The 21,525-nt window shown below is 44.2% G+C and overlaps 1 protein-coding gene across 1 annotated transcript in view; it reads left to right on the plus strand.

Moving 5' to 3' along the window:
* The window catches only part of FREM3 (FRAS1 related extracellular matrix 3), an 88,386-nt gene that overhangs the window by 62,997 nt on the left and 3,864 nt on the right, over positions 1-21,525 (plus strand). The window contains exon 6 of the mRNA XM_002716929.5: positions 10,477-10,728. Coding sequence (XP_002716975.3) covers positions 10,477-10,728 — 252 coding nt within the window. The remainder of the gene's footprint in view (positions 1-10,476; positions 10,729-21,525) is intronic.

Raw genomic sequence — 21,525 nt, forward strand, 5'->3', positions numbered from 1 at the left:
GCCTTTAGATCCTCATCAAAGTACAGCATAAAACAAGTTGCCTCCTTCACTCACCTATAACCACAGTTTGTATTTCTGAATTATTAACTATTAATAACATATAAGCCATTCTACTGTTCATATGGCTCATTTTCATTTTATTCATGAAAATAAATGTTAAGCATTTATTCTAATGAGCCTTCCAGAGAGACTTTAAAATTTATATTATTTATTCATTTATTTGAGAGGCAGAGCCAACAACTATTGTTCAGTACAAAAAAATGCCTGAAATGTCCAGGACTGTCACAGGGCTGCAGCCAGTAGCAAAGAACTCAATCCAGATGGGCAGCAGGAGCCCAGCTGCTTGAGCTGTCACCACTGCCTCCCAGGGCCTGCATTACTAGGAAGCAGGAGTCAGGAGCTGGAGCCAAGGACCAAATCCAGGTACTGCAAAGTGGGACACGAGCACCTTAACCCATGGCTTAGCTACTAGGCCAAACACCCACTCCTAGAGAGTTTTAAATAACCGAATGAACTGTTGTCCTCTGGGGCATTTACATAGATGTAAGGAGTAGATCAGGGCCGGCGCCGCGGCTCACTAGGATAATCCTCCACCTAGCGGCACCGGCACACCCGGTTCTAGTCCTGGTCGGGGCACCAGATTCTGTCCCGGTTGCCCCTCTTCCAGGCCAGCTCTCTGCTGTGGCCCAGAAAGGCAGTGGAGGATGGCCCAAGTGCTTGGGCCCTGCACCTGCATGGGAGACCAGGAGGAAGCACCTGGCTCCTGGCTTCGGATTGGTGCAGAGCACCAGCTATGGAGGCCATTTTTGGGATGAACCAACGGAAAAGGAAGACCTTTTTCTCTGTTTCTCTCTATATATAACTCTGCCTGTCAAAAAAAAAAAAAAAAAAAAAGAACAAGCCATAGTCTAGCCAAACCCAACACCCATTAACACATTAACACACCTTGAAGATCTGTTACAAGGGCTTGTCTTGTACTTGGTTTTGAATATATCAAGATAAATGATCTGCCATTGCCAAATGCTCTCTCCCCAGGGCAGGGCACATTAAGCAAATGGATTTCCCCTTTCTTTTTTTTTAATAAAAAATCCTCTGCTTTTGTCATAGGCACGTTTGGGGTTGTGGAAGTTAGACCTTGCATCCCAAAATGGCTTGGAGCGTCATTTTTCTTCTTCCTGAAGTACTAAAGAAATCACTTAGAATTTAGATTTATTTATTTATTTGAAAGCCAGAGTTACAGAGAGACAGAGTCAAAGAGACAGAGAGAAAGGTCTTCCATCTGCTGGTTCACTCCCCAAATGGCCACAACTGCTGGAGCTGGGCCTATCCAAAGCCAGGAGCCAGGAGCTTCTTCTGGGTCTCCCACGTGGGTGCAGGGGCCCAAGGACCTGGGCCATCTTCTGCTGCTTTCCCAGGCCATAGCAGAGAGCTGGATTAGAAGTGGAGCAGCCTGGACTTGAACCAGGGCCCATATGCAGGGTGTATCTTTACCTGCTAAGCCACAGCACTGGCCCCTAGAATTTCCTTTTCTGTCGGCCTGCTGGGGGTAAACTCAGGCTTTTGTTGATGACAGCTTGCCTCTGTTTCAAACTCCAATCTTGAAATTCTAGGTTGGCAGTTATTTCTCCCATCATTTTAAAGTTATTATTCACTGTCCTCTGGCTGCCATTATTGTTAACAAGTGGGTCTTGAGCAGGCATCTGGTCTGGTGGGTAAGACACTCCTGTCCTACATCAGAGTGCCTGGGTTTGATTCCTGACTCTGGCTCCTGATTCCAACCTCTCGCCAGTGCAGACCCTGGAAGGCAGTGAGGATGGCTCAAGTAACTGGATTGTTGCCACCTACATGGGACAACTGGATTGCATTCCTGGCTCCAGTCCAAACCCAGCCCTTGCCATTGCAGGCATTTGGGGAGTGAACCAGAAAATGGAGTTCGTTCTCTCTCTCTCTCAAAAGAAAATTAAAAAAAAAAAAAAAAAGTTCGTTGTCTAAAAGTTATCTTTGTAGTGATATCTTTTCTATGTGTTTAAGATCTCACATTTACCAAGTTGTCGCTCCCCGTCTTCGTGGGGGAACGACACAGGACCCTGCGCTGTTCTTTCTGTCTGCTCGGCCCTCCCCGGGTTTGCTGCTGGTTCTTCCCGGGTTGGCTACTATCCCTTCCACCTCCGTGGAAGGGCAGTTCCCCCTGGCCGCATTCCCCACTTCCGCAGGGGAGCGGCACACCGCCGGCCGGTTCTCTCGGGGGCTGCACGGGTTCCCTTAGATGTTCCCCATAGATGTTCCCGGTGCATGCCGTCTCTCTCCTCCTTTATAGTCCTCCTCCGCCAATCCCAACTCGGCTGCCCACACGCCGAGTACGCTGCTCTCCAATCAGGAGCAAGTCCTACAGTTAATTGGTTGAACTGGAGGCAGCTGTGCGGAAGCTGTTTACTTCTCTCCCAGCGCCATACTGTGGGAGAGCAGATGCATAGAATAAGTCCTAATTCGAGTAACTTAGTCTAGTCCGGATTGCTCCCCACAGATCCCCCTTTCTTTTTATTTTTTAGCGTTGATACGTGCCTGTCTTCGGTGTCCCGCGGCACACACTCTGCTCTACTTGCTAGAGTTGCCACAGGCTCTTACAAGTCCTATCAGGCAAACCGAATCCAAGCCTTCTCATTGCCGTATTGTGGGGGAGACTTATTAGTGTTGGTTTGTGCCTATCTTCGGTGACCTGCAGCTCATACTCTGGTCGAGCTGCTTGCTGGCGCTTACCGCCTTAAATCAGGCAGACCGAATCCAAGCTTAATATTGTTGTATTGTGGGGAAGCCTTACTGATGTTAATTCGTGCCTGTCTTCGGTGACCTGTGGGGCATAAGCTGCTAGCTGCCCGCAGGTGCTCATCGCCTCACTTAATTAGGCAGACCGAATCCAAGCTCTCACAGTGCAGTGTTGTAGGGAGGCCTTTCTATTTCTCTATTTCTCTATCTCCGGGCATTCCTATTTCTCCCATTTTACTTCTATCTTCCAGCATTCCTATTTCTCTTTTACTTCTAAACTTCTGTTTCTCTTATCCCTGCGGCTTTCCGGCACCTCGCCCCGCCGGCGGGTTCCCGGCTCTGCGCTGCTTCAGCCCGCGCGCCTCTCTCATCTGCGCAGCTTCCCGGCTTTGCGCGGCTCGGCTTCGCGCGCTCCGCGGTCTCCACGCTTAACCCTTTCGCGTCTGAACCACGGCCTCGCCAGCCCCGTTCCCTATCTATTCACGCCCCGTGCTCTCTCTGCACGCGGCGGCTTCCGCGAGTAACACAGCGTAGCTTACGTGTCCACCACTAGCATTCAATCTAAGTTCCCCGGGCTAGCCTGGCGAATTCAACCCAGCGTACGTCTCCGCCCCACGGTTTGGCTTCCCGTCCTTTGCTCCCCGGGCTAATCAGACGGATCCCAATCTGGCTTACGTCTCAGCTTCTGGTTTCAACTTTTCGCCCCCTATTCCCGGGCTAACTTGAGAACCCCAAAGTGGCTTCCGTTTCCGCCTCGGCCTGCCCCCCGCGGCTTCAATTTCCCTAACATTTTTCTCTACCCGGTATGTTTCCCCAAGCTTTCCTCCAACAATACTCCTCCCTCATTTCTCCTGGCCTCTCCCCACAGTCCGTGTCCAAGTCTGTTTGTTCTAGCTTTCACTTTCGCTTTCGACCTTAGAGATTTCTCCCAGCTTCCCCCCGTAGTCCGTATCTGAGTCTATGCCTAGGCTTTCAATAGCTTCTTCCGGCACCTTTTTTGTCCGGCTTTTCCCTAGGCTGTTTGCTAGTCTCTCTCTCCGATATTTCCCCATTTCTTCCCGTTTCTTCCCTCCTAAGTTTCATATCCGTCCTAAGTTTCCTATCTGTCCTAGGTTTCCTATCCGAGTCACGGCACCATTATGTCGCTCCCCCTCTTCGTGGGGGAACGACACAGGACCCTGCGCTGTTCTTTCTGTCTGCTCGGCCCTCCCCGGGTTTGCTGCTGGTTCTTCCCGGGTTGGCTACTATCCCTTCCACCTCCGTGGAAGGGCAGTTCCCCCTGGCCGCATTCCCCACTTCCGCAGGGGAGCGGCACACCGCCGGCCGGTTCTCTCGGGGGCTGCACGGGTTCCCTTAGATGTTCCCCATAGATGTTCCCGGTGCATGCCGTCTCTCTCCTCCTTTATAGTCCTCCTCCGCCAATCCCAACTCGGCTGCCCACACGCCGAGTACGCTGCTCTCCAATCAGGAGCAAGTCCTACAGTTAATTGGTTGAACTGGAGGCAGCTGTGCGGAAGCTGTTTACTTCTCTCCCAGCGCCATACTGTGGGAGAGCAGATGCATAGAATAAGTCCTAATTCGAGTAACTTAGTCTAGTCCGGATTGCTCCCCACACAAGTTATTTCAAAAATGTTTGTGGAAAAACAGAATTAAGAGATGAGTTTATGGGCAGACATTTTGTAGAATGAGTAAGACACTGTTTATCAGAGTGCCTGGAATCAACTCCTGGCTACTCCCTGCTTTAGCTTTGTGCTAATGTGTGCCCTGCAAGGCAGCAGATGATGGGTGAAGTACTTGAGTCCCTGTTACCCCATGGGAGATAGAGATTGAGTTCCTGACTCCCAGCCTCAGCCTGGCCCAGCCCTGGCTGTTGCAGGCATTAGGGAATAAACTAATAGATAGGAGATCTCTATCTTTCCAATGCCTTTCAAATTAATAGTTTAATTATTTTTTAAAAAGATAAGTTTATTTTGGTTCAAAAACTTTTTTGACAACCATGCATGGTGTTCTCATTACATGCATCTGCATGCACTTTTTGAAGACCCCTGATATTTGATATGACTCTGTGAAAGATCTAGAGGCTTCACTTGACAATGTTTTTCTCCAAGGAGGATTTCTTTTGCTTCTACCAGGATCCAAATGGTAAGACTGATCCAGAAAGAGTCCTGCTGCCCTATGTCCCCAGGCATAATCAGAGTGTCAGCTGCCCAGAGGTGCCCAAGGCCCAAATGCCAGTCTTCCCCTCCCCCAGGGGTGGTGTTATGTCTGCTTTCCTAGGACGAGAACCTTCTTTAGGCTATGGGGTTTGTGGTTTTGGACTTTGCAGGGAGGAGTTTGAGAATTTTTGTTTCGTTTTGCTTTGGGCTTTTATGGCCCTTGATGATTTTGTTTACTTCCTATGAGCACAGAAAAGCCAGAAAAATTATTTCTGGTTGTTTTCTGGTGTGAGAGCATCCCAGAGAACCTAGTTGGCCAAAATGCTAAAAACAGAAGTCACAAAGCCCCTTCTGGATAGAAACTCCTGTTGGCTGCAGCCCAGCCTCCCTGCCCCTTCCTCCACTCCATTCCCCACCACCTTTGATTGTGGGCCCTCCCGAGGAGTTTTCCCTCTAACTCCTGAGGATTCTTTTTTCTTAAGATTTATTGTATTTATTTGAAAGTCAAAGTTACAGAGAGAGAGAAAGAGAGAGAGATTTTCATCTGCTTGTTCACTCTCCAAATAACCACAACGGCCAGGGCTGGGCCGGGCCAAAGCCAGGAGCTTCATCCAGGTCTCCCATGTGGGTGCAGGGGCCCAAGCATGCTTGTACCATCTTCCACTGCTTTCCCAGGCACATTAGCAGGGAGCTGGATTGGAAGTGGAGCAACCAGGACTTGAGCCAGTGCCCACATGGGATGCTGGCACTAAAGGCAGCAGCTTTAGACACTACACCACAATGCCAGCCCCTGCTGACGATTCTTAACTTGCTACCAGTAAGATAGAGATTTAAAAAAAAAAAAAAACTTACATAAATACCAGTATTCTGTGACTATTGCCTATAAGTGATAAAATTGTTTCCCAAAGTAAATTTTCTAGAATCCAGCTCAAGAAATTCAGTAACAACAAATAATCCAGTTAAGAAATGAGCAAAGGTCTTAAACAGGCACTTTTCAAGAGAGGAAATTCAAATGGCCAACAGACAGGAAAAAATGCTCAGGATCACTAGCCATCAGAGAAATGCAAATCAAAACCACAATGAGGATTTACTTTACCCCAGTTAGAATGGCCCTCATACAGAAATCAGCACAAACAAATGCTGGTGAGGATGTGAAGGAAAAGGTACCCTAATCGACTGTTGGTGGGAATGTAAACTGGTACAGCCACTGTGGAAGACAGCATGGAGATACCTCAGAAATCTGAATTTAGACCTACCATATGACCCAGCCATTCCACTCCTGGAAATTTACCCAAGGGAAATGAGATCAGTATATGAAAGAGTTATCTGTACTCCATGTTCATTGGTGCACAATTCACAATAGCTAAGATATGGAATCAACCTAGCTGTCCATCAACTGTTGCCTGGATAAAGAAATTATGGGATATTTACACTATGAAGTACACTCAGCTGTTAAAAATGAAATCCTGGGCCGGTGCCGCGGCTCACTAGGCTAATCCTCCACCTTGAGGCGCCGGCACACCAGGTTCTAGTCCCGGTCGGGGCGCCGGATTCTGTCCCGGTTGCCCCTCTTCCAGGCCAGCTCTCTGCTGTGGCCCGGGAGTGCAGTGGAGGATGGCCCAAGTGCTTGGGCCCTGCACCCCATGGGAGACCAGGATAAGTACCTGGCTCCTGCCATCGGATCAGCGCGGTGCGCCGGCCGCAGCAACCAACGGCAAAGGAAGACCTTTCTCTCTGTCTCTCTCTCTCTCTCACTGTCCACTCTGCCTGTCAAAAAATAAAAATAAAAATAAATGAAATCCTGTCATATGCAACTGGGAATTAGAATAAATTATTATTTGACTATTCATAAGATGAAATATATTGAGATCCATTTTTATTTTTTCAGAGGAGAGAGAGAGAGAGAGAGAGAGATCTTCCATCTGCTGCTTCACTCCCCAAATGCTGGTGGCAGTGACAGGAGCTGGGCAGATCCAAAGCCAGGGGCCAGGAGCCAGGAGCTTCTTCTAGGTCTCCCAGATGGGTGCAGGGGCCCAAGTACTTGGGTCATTTTCTGCTGCCTTCCCAGGCACATTAGCAGAGAGCTGGATTGGAAGTGGAGCAGCCAGGACTTGAACCAGTGTCCATGTGGGATGCTGGCACTGCAGACAGAGGCTTAACTTTCTATGCCACAGTGCCAGTCCCTGAGAGATTTAATACAGACAGTTATACTTAATAAAGTGTGTGCTAGATGGTGTGCACATCTAGTGTGTCTTTTTAGCTTTATCCTAAAAAGCTAAATGTGCAGTTTCTTTTCTTTCCTACCACCTGCTGTACCAACATTCTGTACCCTTGATGACAAGGAAAAATAAAGTGATCTCTCCAAGAACATCCAGCTCTTTAAAAAGGCATTCCAAACACTGGTTGTCATTGAATCAGGTTGTTGTAAAAGCTTAAGACCTTTTTCCCCTTTGTGTGTGTGTGTGTGTGTGTGTGTGTTTCCCCCCTGACAAGTGTCTCTTATCCTGTAAGCCTTCCTGTTCTACCATCCACTGGTCTTCCTCTGCCTTTAGCTGGGCAACACCTGTCTCTGGCAATCGGTGAGAGTGTTTGTGTCTAAGCCCCAACCTCTCCTGGTTTGGCTTGAATTCAAAGAACTCTTTCCTGCACAGGTTGTCCTGGAGAAGGAATAAGGTCTCAAAGCGTGGACTCACAGTGGAACTTGGCTGGTTTCCCACCAAGTGACAGCCCGCCTTCTCCTCGTCCATTTTGAGCAGTCTCTTCTGACCTCTGCCCTAGTACACACATTTTTTTCTCATCAACTCTCCTGTTCAAACCTTTTTTTGTATCCCCAGAATGACAGAACAGCCAATCTGTTACTTCCTAATAGTCCTAAAATTCATCCCTTCAAAAAACCATTTTGAAACATTTTGTGAGTCATTGACCTTCTGAGTAAAACCTGTGATGGCAGTTCATAGACCACTTTGATTTTGCAGCACAGAAAAACTCTCCATAGAGACATCGACTTATTCCAGGGTACTTAAAAAAGTTCATGGAAGGGGCCGGCATCTGGTGTGCCAGGTGGGGCTGCTGCCTGCAGTGCCAGCATCCTTGGGCGTCAGTTTGAGTCCTGGCTTTCCCACTTCTGATCCAGCTCTCTGCTATGGCCTGGGAAAGCAGTGGAAGATGGCCCAAGTCCTTGGGCCCCTGCACCTGCGTGGGAGACCTGGAGGAAGCTCATGGTTCCCGGCTTCAGACTGGCGCAGCTCCAGCCATTGCAGCCAATTGGGGAGTGAACCAGAGAGGAAAACCTCTCTCTCTCTCTCTCTCTCTCTCTCTGCCTCTCTCTGTCTTGGTGTAACTCTTTCAAATAAATAAATAAATCTTAAAAAAAAGTTCATAGAAAACTGGAACTTAAAAATGTTTTCAGGGACCGGCACCGCAGCTCACTAGGCTAATCTTCTGCCTGCAGCGCTGGCACCCCGGGTTCTAGCCCCGGTTGGGGCGCCGGATTATGTCCCGGTTGCTCCTCTTCCAGTCCAGCTCTCTGCTGTGGCCCAGGAGTGCAATGGAGGATGGCCCAAGTGCTTGGGCCCTGCACCTGCATGGGAGACCAGGAAGAAGCACCTGGCTCCTGGCTTCAGATCGGCGCAGTGCCAGCTGTAGCGGCCATTTTGGGGGGTGAACCACCAGAAGGAAGACCTTTCTCTCTGTCTCTCTCTCTCACTGTCTAACTCTGCCTGTCAAAAAAAAAAAAAATGTTTTCAGGACCAGCATTGTGGCACAGCAGTTTAAATTGCTACTTGCAATGCCAGCATTTCATGTCAGAGTGCCAGTTCGAGTGCCAGCTGCTCTGCTTCTGATCCAGCTTCCTACCAATGAACCTGGAAAATCAGTAGGTGATGGCCCAAGTACTGGGGTCCCTGCCATGCACAGGGGAGACCCTGATGGAGTTCCTGGATTCTGGCTTCAGCCTGGCCTAGCCCTCGTTATTACAGCCAGTTGAAGAGTGAACCAATAGATGAGGTCAATTCTCTCTCTCTCTCTCTCTCTCTCTCTCTCTTTTATCTTCCTCTTTTATTCTCTCTTTCCATCCTGCTCACTCACTCTGCCTAAGTATCTACTCCAAAGAAATACAAGCCTGTGCTCACTCATGACAGGCCCTAGAATATGCATGGTGGCATTACACAGAACAGGTAAGAACTGGAAACAACTCCAGTCATCAGGTGATAAGTCATAACCTAACAGTTTTGGTGTCTTCATATGTAACAAAGAGGAGTGGTCAGCAACAACAGGGAACAAAATCAGGATACACAGATAATTCTCAAAAGCACTGTGCTATGTGAAAGAATCCAGGCACAAAAGACAAAGTACTGTGTGGTTCATCTTGGACAAAATTCTCCTAAAAGCAAATAAATCTAAAGTGAGAGGAAGCAGATCTGTGGTTTCCAGGGGCCATGCAACAGGCAAGGAGGTTGATTGAACAGGGCGCAGATGAACTTTTGAGGAGGGATAAAAATGTTTTCTGCTATGATTGGTGGTGGCTACATGTATTTTTCAAAACTCCTAAAATTGTGCATTTATAAATAGGTTACTCTGATAAAATTTAAAATGGACCAAATATAAACTGAAATTCTCCAATCAATCCTGAGCTCCCTGCAAAATAACAAATAGTTTTGTGGCTTTATTGTAATGCTGGACAAGGAACTCTGGTCAGGGTGTGAGGGTCACAGTTATGCCATCACAGGGCAAGGCCAGGACAGTCTACACCTCTGTGGATTCTCTAGTCTGATTCTGTGCCCCTAGATTTTCCCACTTACAGCATGAAAGCATTGGGTTAAGCCAGACCCAGCATCCCATGATCCTTACATTTATTGAGCCCCTAGTGTAAACAAGCCTCATTCAGTATGAAGATCTTTCCAAAAGTTTATGTAAAATATAATTAAAAGGTAAGTTTATTTTGGTGCAAAAAAAGCTTGAAAGCCATGCATAAGATTTTCAGAGTACACATTTTCCATTAACATTTTCAAGACACTTAATGTACCCTGTTTAAAGACCACTAATATAAAAAAAAGTCTATTAATATTTGTGACTGTAAGAGATGCATACCTTTCCTTTTCTTTTTTAAGATTTTACTCATTTATTTGAGAGGTAGAGTTATAGACAGAGAGAGGGAGAGACAGAAAGACAGGTCTTCCATCTGCTGGTTCACTCCCCAAATGGCTGCAATGGCCAGAGCTGGGCTGATCTGAAGCCAGGAGCCAGGAGCTTCCTCTGGGTCTCCTACATGGGTACAGGGGCCCAAGCACTTGGACCATCTTCTGCTGCCTTGCCAGGCCATAAGAAGAGAGCTGGATCAGAAGAGGAGCAGCCAGGATGTGAACCAGTGCCTTTTGGAATGCCAGCGTCGCAGGTGGAGGCTTAGCCTACTATGCCATATCACTGGCCCAGGAGATGCACACCTTATAATTCAGATATTTGTTATCTAAAGATAGTTCAATGAGCCAGTAGGGAACAGGCTTTCTATTTGGAATTCCAGTTCTTCTCATCTTTCCTGTTCCTTCTCTTATTCCTGCAGGTTCTGCCACGGGCACAACTCCTTCCACGATGTTCTCATTGTCTGACTATATCTCACGTGCAGAAGACCACACCAGCATGCTCCACTTTGACAGAGATGAGACTGAGAAAACTTGCCGGGTCCTCATCACTGATGACTCCCTCTATGAAGCAGAGGAATCCTTCAGCGTTTCACTGAGCCTACCATTGGGAGGGCAACTGGGAGCGAAATTCCCTACCACCAAGGTGACTATCCTGGCTGATCACCAGGATGGTGAGTTCATTTCCTTCTTCCCAACTCTTGGCAATGGCTGAAAAAGGTATTTTCCAAAACTGTAAGTACCTTTTCAAATACAGATATCACCAACACCAGAGACAAAATAGCAATGCAGGGAGGTTAAATATTTGCATATAACTTTGCTTCTAAAAAGAAAAAACACCACCCAAGGAAATGAACTACGACTTACAAGAGAAAGCCAAGAAGATTTAAGTCAAGCATCTGATTCCCAACCAGAACCGTCCCCAGGAACCCTGGGCTTAGCCACCTGAGGATCCTTCCTCACAACAGGAAACACACAAGTCTTCAGCGGCACTAGGGTGCCCTGGCACTCCATGTGTAGGCATGTGGGCCCCTCTTCCAGGCTACCTGGCAGAGAGTTTTGGTCCAATCCCTGAGGAGCCTGGCCGAAAAATTCAGCCAGAGAAGAGACTGGCATCTTGTTCTTCAAAACCCGCCCTCTCCTCCCATGCACAATAAGAATTATGAAGCCCAGAATTAAGTTCCTATGTTTCAATGGCCCTTTCCAAAAGAACTTTAAAACATATACACATTGGCCAGCGCCGCGGCTCACTAGGCTAATCCTCCGCCTTGTGGCGCCGGCACACCGGGTTCTAGTCCTGGTCGGGGCACCGGATTCTGTCCCGGTTGCCCCTCTTCCAGGCCAGCTCTCTGCTGTGGCCCGGGAGTGCAGTGGAGGATGGCCCAAGTGCTTGGGCCCTGCACCCGCATGGGAGACCAGGAGGAGGTGCCTGGCTCCTGGCTTCGGATCAGCGAAGCGCATTGGCCACAGCGCGTGGCCATAGCGGCCACTTGTGGGGTGAACCAACGGAAAAAGGAACATCTTTCTCTCTGTCTCTCTCTCTCTCTCTGTCTAATTCTGTCTGTCAAAAATTAAAAAAAAAAAATTTAAAAATACACACACACACACAAGGTCAGGTTATTGCTAGTCTTGAGCTAGATTAGTTGCTTCAACTCTCAACCATGCCTGTGTTGGGGTCTGAGTTGCTGGAAGTTGAAGCGCTCAGATCTAGATGGAATTGGACTGGGCTGGCACTACAGATACAAAATCAATGTGACTGCTTTGTGGGCACAGTACAGAGCTTCCTTTGAAATGAAAGCTGTGCCAAGAGATAAAGGTAGATTGAGTAGAGCTTGAACAATGTATATTCTCTGCAGGTGTCCATGGAAAATTTATCATCTATTATATTGTTCTGTTTGAAATTATGTCTTTAAAACAACTATGGAACAAAGGAAATGAGTGAGAGTAAAGGGAGTTGCTTGTTGTTTGGTCTTCTTAAATAACTTTTCAGCTTTTTAATCATTATTTTATTTGAAAGGCAGAGAGATAGATACACAGAGATCTTTCATCTATTATTTCACTCTCCCAGATGCCCACAATACCCAGGATGGATCAAGCTGAAGCCAGGAGCAAGGAACACAATCTGAGTCTCCTATGTGGGTTTTAGGGACCCTAGCACTTGACCCATAACCTGCTGCTTCCCAGGGCATGTAGTAACAGGAAGCTAGATTGGAAGCAGAGGAGCTGGGACTTGAACCAGGCATTCTGATAAGGGAAATGGCATCCCAAGCAGCAGCATAACCACTGCACCAAATGCCAGTCCCACCAAATAGCTCTGCTTGTAGATATTCCACCCTCTGGACAAAATCCCAGAAGTATATAATAGAAAAGCTTTGCTCCATTAAAAAGAAAGCAAGATTTCAAGGACTAAGTTCAGCTCCAAAACATATTTTCACATGTATCAGAAGCTAAGAATAAAACTGGACTCTGAAGTCAAGACTTGCTTCATTGTCTATTTTTATTTTCAAAAATTTCTTGAATTAGAATTAAGATAGTGATTGTTTTTCTTAAAATAATGTATGTGAATATTCAGTATACTCCTTTATGAAAATGTATAATCTTATTATATTTTCTTCCAAAACAGAGAGAGATCATGGAGTGCCTACTAGGAATATGAATATTGATTATCTAGCTTTACTAGAAAGAAATTGTTTTGGAAAGAGAAATACCACTCATTCTATCTTATATATAAACATTCTACTGTAGTCCCAACAGAGGAGAAAAAGAATCTGAATCAATTTAAGTCTAGTTGAGATGTCTGCATGGTCACATGAAACTGATAAATTTGGCAAGTGGAGGAATAAGAAAACTGAAAGCGAAAAATGACCACATGGCATTATGTGGTGTTTGACATTTGCATGACAGATTCGGCTTCTTTTCTAGTTTCAGGTTATGATAGGATGATGGCTGGAATCCTTGTCTCTTACTGAGAGGTCATTAAACAGTCACATGGACCAAGTGCTACAGACAGAGAAGGTATTACCAGGCAAAGTGGGAAGGAAGAGGAGGAAGTTATTTTACATCATTCTACTCGTGTTATTCTACATACACAACCTCACAGAACTCTTTCCATTTATAATCAATCCTTGTTTTTCTGTGGTGATGAGGAATTAATGTGAAAAGTTGAAATCCATAAACATATGGCTTCAAATTCCTTTTCCCTTTACCACATCTGTTCTGAAAGCCAGAATACAGTCTGGGTTACTTTTTATAATGGATCTGGTTGTTGGTTAAGGTAGACAAGTGAAGGAATTGGGAGAGGAAATCATGAAAATTAAAAATGGAAACAGAATGAGAAAGCTTGCATTAGAGCCTGGAGCCTTGGATTCTAAGCAAGGTGTGTGACTCTCTGGGTAAGCTTGGGCGTGTCATCTTGGGCTGTTATCCAGTCCGTGAAATAAGTGGGTTACATGGATCAACTGTAGGAAAGCTTTCAACTCCAGAATTCTATGGTTCATGAAGTCATTTTAATAAGAGGCTGCTTGTTAATAACACCACTCATATCTATAAAATGACACATCTTATAGGCGAAGTTTTCCATTAAAATGTTCTTACGAACTTAAAAATCATTTGTTAAAAAGTTTTACTCTGGACAAGTATGTAGAGAGTCAATCACTTAAACATGAACTTGAGTAGTCATGCATGTTAGGCTAGTAGTCATGCATGTTAGGCTATCAGTTTTTGTCTTCTATTTCCCCAAAGCTTGCCCTAATAATTGATTTACTATTGATTTACTATTGACACACACTAGCCTTTCCTACAAAGATGCTAGAAGATATAACTAAAGTAATATGTCTATACCTGTATAGTCTTTCATACTTTAATATTATCCAAGCATACATTGAGATACCTTTTTGATAAGTAGCTGCATTATAATTTTACACAATTAAAAGGAAATTTAACTGAAAATTGTCTTGAAAAATACAGGAGAAAGTAAAGAATAAGGTTATATCACCTTCAATTATTCTTTTTTTCTCAATGAGAAGTTTATTTCCTACAACCTCTTTACCCAACACTGTTTTAGAATGGACTCAAAACTCAAATGTGTTTCATATACACAGATTTAGGTCATGGTTTCATTTTATTTAGACACCTGCAGTCTGAGTGCATATTAATAAGCCCGGGATCATATTGCTCACCCATAAACTTTGGAGCAATGCAAACAACATGCTATTTAACAAGCGAACAAAATCTGAAGTAAAAGGGGCTGATGCATTTTGCCAGTCCTCTCAGAGGCTGAACAAACTTTTACATAGGAATGAAAAATGTCCACAGTGAAAATTAACTACGGCCAATACCCATGAAAACACTCTACATTTGCTTGACTTTTTTCAGAAAAAAGAAATGGCATTAAATTACCAGTTTCTTTATGAAGAAGTAGGTACATAAAAATATTATAGGACAAAGAATGAAGCTTTTTTGCTCACTTATGAAGCAGTGAATTATTTTCCTCTGAGTTTTTGGAATCAAATGCTAGGAAATTGATGCGATGGTGCCTTTATTGGCCACACAAGAAAGACAGATAAAGTAAAAGAGTAAAAAATGCAAGCAATTCCTTTGTGGCCACTGTTTCCTCACTAACCCGTATACATCCTAGTAAACCACTTTGGTTACCTTTATCTCTCTCTTTGAACTCATTATTTATATTTCAAATAATAAAATTATATCTGTAAATCATAGTGGCCATTGAGACAACAGAAAGACACTAATAAAATCCCAAGAGTGAAAAGCAAAACACCTGCATTGAATTCTATTGATGCTGCAGCATTAAATGACCAACAAAGCCGCTGTGTTTAATAACAAATTAGTAAAATGAGCTCTGGTGGACTGAGTAGTAGTACCTATATACAGGAAGGTAACTAAATCGAAGTCTTAATACCTACTTCTTGAAGAAATATTTTATCTTTGAACTGTATCCTATTTTTACTTAATCTTTCCCTTAAAACCATGTGGTGTTAAATTTTCCCATGTTCAGAGAAGGGAAATGGAGAAAGTTTCCAATGCCAAATAAAAAGGAAGAAAATTAATGCAAAGTCCAGTCCATGATCCAATGTTAGTTTCCAATAATGTTTGAAATTATTTCAGTAGACTCTTCACAGTAGTTTCTTCATTAAAGAAACATTCACAGTGGTCAGCCCTGAGCTTGGTATAGGACAACAAGGAAAACTTCTACCACTCCATCTTTTGTTAGACTAGATATCCTTAAACCCATGATGGCTTTTTTGGTGAGAAAAAAAAAAGTATCATGCACAGGGTGCCACTGCTATGGTGTAGCGGGTAAAGCCACTACCTGCAGTGCCAGCATCCCTTATGGACACCAGTTCGAGACCCGGCTGCTCTACTTCTAATCCAACTCTCTGCTATGGCCTGGGAAAGCTGTAGAAGATGGCCGAAGTCCTTGGGCCCTTGTACCCATGTGTGAGACCTGGAAGAAGCTCCTGGCTCCTGGCTCCTGGCTTTTAGTCAGCTCAGCTCCAGCCATTACAGCCATTTGGGGAGTGAACCAGCAGATGGAAGACCTCTCTCTCTCTCTCTCTCTCTCTCTGCCTTTGCCCCTCTGAAACTCTGCCTTTTGAATAAAAAAAATGTACAGAAGATAGAAGATTAGCTCAGTGTGAACAGCTGGAATTGCTGCAAAATTTTGTGAGTCAGTCACTACTCCTAGTTACTGGAGCCAGGTAACTTGCATTCAGATTCTATAACATTCCTGGAGGAGCAAACACTTTGCTAAGCTTAAACTATAGCCTAGAATGTACATGTGTGATTATGCATGGGCATTTATGTGTAATTTTTTTCATGAAGTCACACTGAAACATCGTAATTTAATGAAAAAAAAATAGGTAGGAAACACAGTGTTGGCTTCTAGTCATCCTTCCCATAGCTTCCTAAATGATTTTGCTTGTGTTGTTCAATTCTTAGCACCCGTGAGATCCGAGATGTTTCTTATTTTCATCACTTACAATGTTAATAATAAAAATGTCTTCAAGGCATTCTATTAGCAACATAAATAATACAAGAGTTATTTCAAAATCAACATGTTTACATTAAGTTGTTCCTTTTCCGGAACTTAGCTCAGAAATATGTCATCCTACTGACATATGCTAAATTCACCAAGTATTTCTAGAGTGCAAACTCTTTATTTGCAATTTCTCATGTAAGAGCATCATTATTAGAGACAATTGAGAGCAATGATGAGCCAAACAGCAGCTGATTGCAGTCAGTTCTCACACCAGACATCTGAGATTCCAGGAAGCTACTTCCTAAGCAGAAAATTGTTTGATGAACATGGGATCTTTTTTAAAGATTTATTTATTTCTTTGGAAGGCAGAGGTAGAGAGAGAGAGAGAGAAAGAGAGGTCTTTCATCCATTGATTCACTCCCCAAATGGCTGCAACAGCTAGAGCTAGGTCAGTCTGAAACCAGGAGCCAGGAGCTTCTTTCCGATCTCCCACAGAGGTGCTGGGGCCCAAGAACTTGAACCATCTTCTGCTGAATTTCAGGTGCATCAGCAGGGACCTGGATTGGAAGTGGAGCAGCTGGGACTTGAACCAGCACCCATATGGGATGCCAGCACTGTGGGCAGCAGCTTTACCTGCTATGCCACAGTGCCGGCCCCTGAAACTATTTTTTTTCTCACATCATACAAAGCAGCTGACTGTGCTACAGACGTAACCAGGCTCACCTAGCCCCCTCTGCTGAAGCTAAACTTGGTCACATTCCATTAAAGCCTGACTCGATCAAGCAAGTGTCCCAAAACATCTCAATCCCCATGGTCACATCAAGATTCATGTTCAATTATTTTTATATACAGAAGATCAATTTAGTATATATTAAGTAAAGCTTTCAACAGTTTGCACCCACACAGAAACACAAAGTGTAAAGTACTGTTTGAGTACTAGTTGTAACATTAATTCACATTGGACAACACATTAAGGACAGAGATCCTACATGGGGAGTAAGTGCACAGTGACTCCTGTTGTTGATTTAACAATTGACACTCTTGTTTATGGTGTCAGTAATCACCCTAGGCTCTTGTCATGAGTTGCCAAGGCTATGGAAGCATTTTGAGTTTGCCGACTCCAAACGTGTTTAGACAAGGCCATAGTCAAAGTGGAAGTTCTCTCCTCCCTTCAGAGAAAGGTATCTCCTTTGATGGCCCATTCTTTCCACTGGGATCTCACTCGCAGAGATCTTCCATTTAGGTTTTTTTGTTTTGTTTTTTGTTTGTTTGTTTGTTTTGCCAGAGTGTCTTAGCTTTCCATGCCTAAAATACTCTCATGGGCTCCTCAGCCAGATCCGAATGCCTTAAGGGCTGATTCTGAGGCCAGAGTTCATCTGTCATTTAGTTAATAATAAAATATATGCCTTACAAAATTGGCTATTCTTAAAAACATTGGGAAAAGTATATGCTCATTTTCCAGACTTAGGATTTTTTGTGTGTAATTTGCCACAGCCCTGACACTTGTTAAATACCAAAAATGTTCCCTTTATTTTGGACTATGCAATTATCATCTTATACAAAGCATATTTTCACCGAGGCCATATGGCCAACAATCTAAAGATGTATGAAAGGTGTTCAGGGGTAAATTTTAATTTTTCCATTTAGAAGTGGGATAAAGCATGTTATTCTCTTCAGCTAGACACTGGGAAATGTTTGCTTCCGTCAACAAATGATTCACCTGAAAAAATTACCTTTGTAAATACAACTGCCCTGGAGTGATGCTGAGGAAAGAGGGAGCACAGAGGAATAATGGTACCCAGGCCTCGGCCTTACCCTGCCATGGAGCAGCAGCTCCCTGAGGGCTGAGGCCACAGTGGGTGCCCAATGCATGTTTGCCGAATGAATGCATGGTGCATCGATATTTGTTCACCTGGTTTCAGATGGTGACGTCTACTTGTCCTGTGTTAGAAGCAAGACGAAAATGGGGACACAAAATCAGAAAAATGTGCCTGTTCTCTACATAAACACCTTGTAATATGTCCCCGCTTATCTACTGAAGACTTTCTTTCTAATTCTAGTATGTTATTTGAAAACTCTAGTAACCTGTCACACAAGAGGATGGATGTCCAGCCTTGCAGAAGGCTGCAAGTTCTATCCTGAAGCAACAGGACTTGCAAAAAGGTGCATAAAATTTGCCTATAAAGATAGCTGGCTAGTTTAGTATCCTTGCTGTTAAATGGGAAAACATTCAAGATTAAGATTTAAGAAACATTGCGGCCGGCGCCGTGGCTCACTAGGCTAATCCTCCGCCTAGCGGCGCCGGCACACCGGGTTCTAGTCCCGGTCGGGGCGCCGGATTCTGTCCCGGTTGCCCCTCTTCCAGGCCAGCTCTCTGCTGTGGCCAGGGAGTGCAGTGGAGGATGGCCCAAGTGCTTGGGCCCTGCACCCCATGGGAGACCAGAAGCACCTGGCTCCTGCCATCGGATCAGCGTGGTGCGCCGGCCACAGCACGCTGGCCGCGGCAGCCATTGGAGGGTGAACCAACGGCAAAGAAAGACCTTTCTCTCTGTCTCTCTCTCTCTCTCTCTCACTGTCCACTCTGCCTGTCAAAAAAAAAAAAAAAAAAAAAAAAAAAAAAAAAAAAAGAAAAGAAACATTGCAAGGAAAAACTGTATATAAATAACGTGCCACTTGGTGAAATCAGCACACTGAATTTTTAATTTTTTTTATTTTTTTTATTTTTTTTTATTCAAGAAGCATACAGAAAAGGAGGAGGTGGGAGATCCCATCCACTGGTTCACTCCACAAATGTCCAGGATTCAGGAACTCAGTCCAAGTTTCCCATGTGGGTAGCAGGGACCCCGCCAACTTGAGCCATCCCCTGCAGCCTCCTAGGGCACGTATGAGCAGGAAACTGGAATCAGGAGCAGAACTAGGACTTCAAACCAGGCGCTCTGACAGTGGATGTGGCCATCCCAAACAGAAGCCCACTGCACCAAAAGCCCATCCCTTCACTTTTTCAAAATGTTGTAAACACTGTTGCTGTGGAACACAGTAAACATCAACTCATAAATATTTTAAAACCTTGAAAGACAAATCACTATGCTGTAAAAACTGAGGCAACTACTCCAAAGATACCATATCACTATGCTTTATAGGGCTAATATTATAATGCAATTGCTACAGGCTTTTAAAGTAGCAAAAATCTTAATTTAATTTCTTATGTTCAAATTTGAAGTTGAAGAAAGAAAATATTTTTCTAAGTCATTACCCAATATCTCAAGAACAAGGATCTTAGGAACGAGAAGGAGAAGAGAGCGTTCCCAGAATGAAGTGACCAGTGGCCACCACTGCTTACAGCAGTGATGACTGCGCAGCCAAGAGGGGTTTCCCAGCCACAGGGGTGGGCTGTGTGTGGTCTTTGCAGCCTCCATGGTATCTTAAGCTCCAATGCATTAGTGAACAAAGACATTTAACCACAGACACTAACAATGATTTCTGTGGTCAGTTTTTAACATTTAACAAACATGGTTACTTTCACATTGTTACATTAAATTTATTTTAGGTTTTATGCAGAGTCTTAAAGGAAATTGTCTGCATTATTAGACTTGGTGAAACCACTTGGAATGATTTAAGGGCATTTTCTGTGAAGTTGCTCCTGCTGCTACCGTCTGTACTCCCGACTCATCTGGATACTATTATAACTCAGAAAACATGAAGGTCAACCACTGGATTTTTGACTAGCTTCCCAAATGATACCCCTCTTTTCAGAAAAAGCACATCTTCCGGAGTCAAAATCTTCCACCCCACATGCCATGTGTAGATAGCTAGTCTTGTGTCTAGAATTCTTCCTCAAAATGCCTGCTCTGCTATCCCCCAGACCCTGGTCTCTGCTTTTGGACTCAAGACTTTCTGAGGAAGCGAGAGAATTCCAGCCCTGTTAGATCACCCTCTTCCTCTTCCTCTGTTTCATCTGCTCTGGACCCTCCAATTTTTATGATTTTCCTTTGCCAGAGGAAACCACTTTAGATTGATATATTCCTTGGACACCAGGCCTTGCCCAACTGGCTGATTCTCCATGGATAGATTAAACTAAGATCTATCTCCACATCTCCTCCCATAACCACAATCCTCCAATACCCACCTTAACAAATTATGGAGATGACATCCTGATACAGGAATGTTCTCTGCACTAGGGAATCATTAAAGCCAGGAGGGACCTCAAAGTTCATCTATCCCAATGCCTTTATTTTACAAATTAGGAAAGCAAGGCATGAGAATTAAAGAGATGTGTGCACATGTCCACTCTAAGTCAAGACAAGGACAAGCTGAAAAGCCCATCATCTATAGTTCCTAGTTCCAATCTGTTTCTCTTGCTCCATGTCCCCTAGCCTCTCTGATAGCCAGTTATTTACCTTCCTCCTGAAAACTCCTGTTAGACTAGAATGTACTACTCAGAAGAAAGCCAATCCATCATTAAATATATTTAATTAACAGAATGCCAAAATTGTATTTAAAAAGCTACTTTATGAGCAAGATGTCAGAATAGGAAGCTATAAACACTCCTTCCTCAACAGACACACTAATTCAACAGCAAAATACCAACCAATTCCCTTTACAGAAAATCCAGCAACTAGCTGAGAGGTATCTGTACCCAGGGCAAGTACGAAACCAGCTACACCAAAATAGGTAAGGGAGTTCAAAATATTCTTTCACCAAAATCCCTTGGCATCTCTGTGGATGAACAGGAAGAATAGAACCTCATATCAATGCTCTGTTTTTCCTGTAGCCTGCCCAGTGCTCTGGCTTCTGTCTAGCCTCTCTCTGAGCACTGACTACCTGATACACTACAGATGTCTGGGGTCTGAATAGCAAACTAGCACATGACATAGCCCAGCACAACAGGAGTGGGCAGGAAAAACCTGCTTTCACCTTCTACTTTGGTAAGTAAGGAAAAGATTTGGCCATGTATCAAGTTCTGGTTTTTTGCTGGTGCCTGTCCAAGACCTTAGCTTCCATATAACTGCCTGTAAGTGCTGATGTGACCCAGCATACTCTAGATGCAAGAGTCCACCTTCAATGAACTGAATTTCTGTGCCCTCCAAAATTTTTCTTCTGAAAGCCTAATCCCTGAAGTAACACTATTAGTAGATGGGCCTTTGGGAGGTGACCTACATATTACAAGCATATAATAATCAAGACAGCATAATACTGGCATAAAAACAGACATATCAACCAATGGAACAGAAAGAAAACTCCAGAAATAAATCTATACCTACTCCTTCTCTCTCTCTCTCTTTAACTCTCCCTTTCAAATAAATAAATAAATAATTAAAAAAATACTATCCCCTATAACATGGCCAGTAGGGTTTTTTTTTAGCAAAAATCGTAAAGACCAGAGAGAATGAGATCATATATTTAAAGTGCTAAAAGAATCCACAAACTAAGAATACTATACCCAGCAAAACTATCCTTCAAGAAAAGAAAGACT

Source organism: Oryctolagus cuniculus, chromosome 8 (genome assembly GCF_964237555.1).
Source record: "Oryctolagus cuniculus chromosome 8, mOryCun1.1, whole genome shotgun sequence".
Taxonomy (NCBI): Eukaryota; Metazoa; Chordata; class Mammalia; order Lagomorpha; family Leporidae; genus Oryctolagus; species Oryctolagus cuniculus.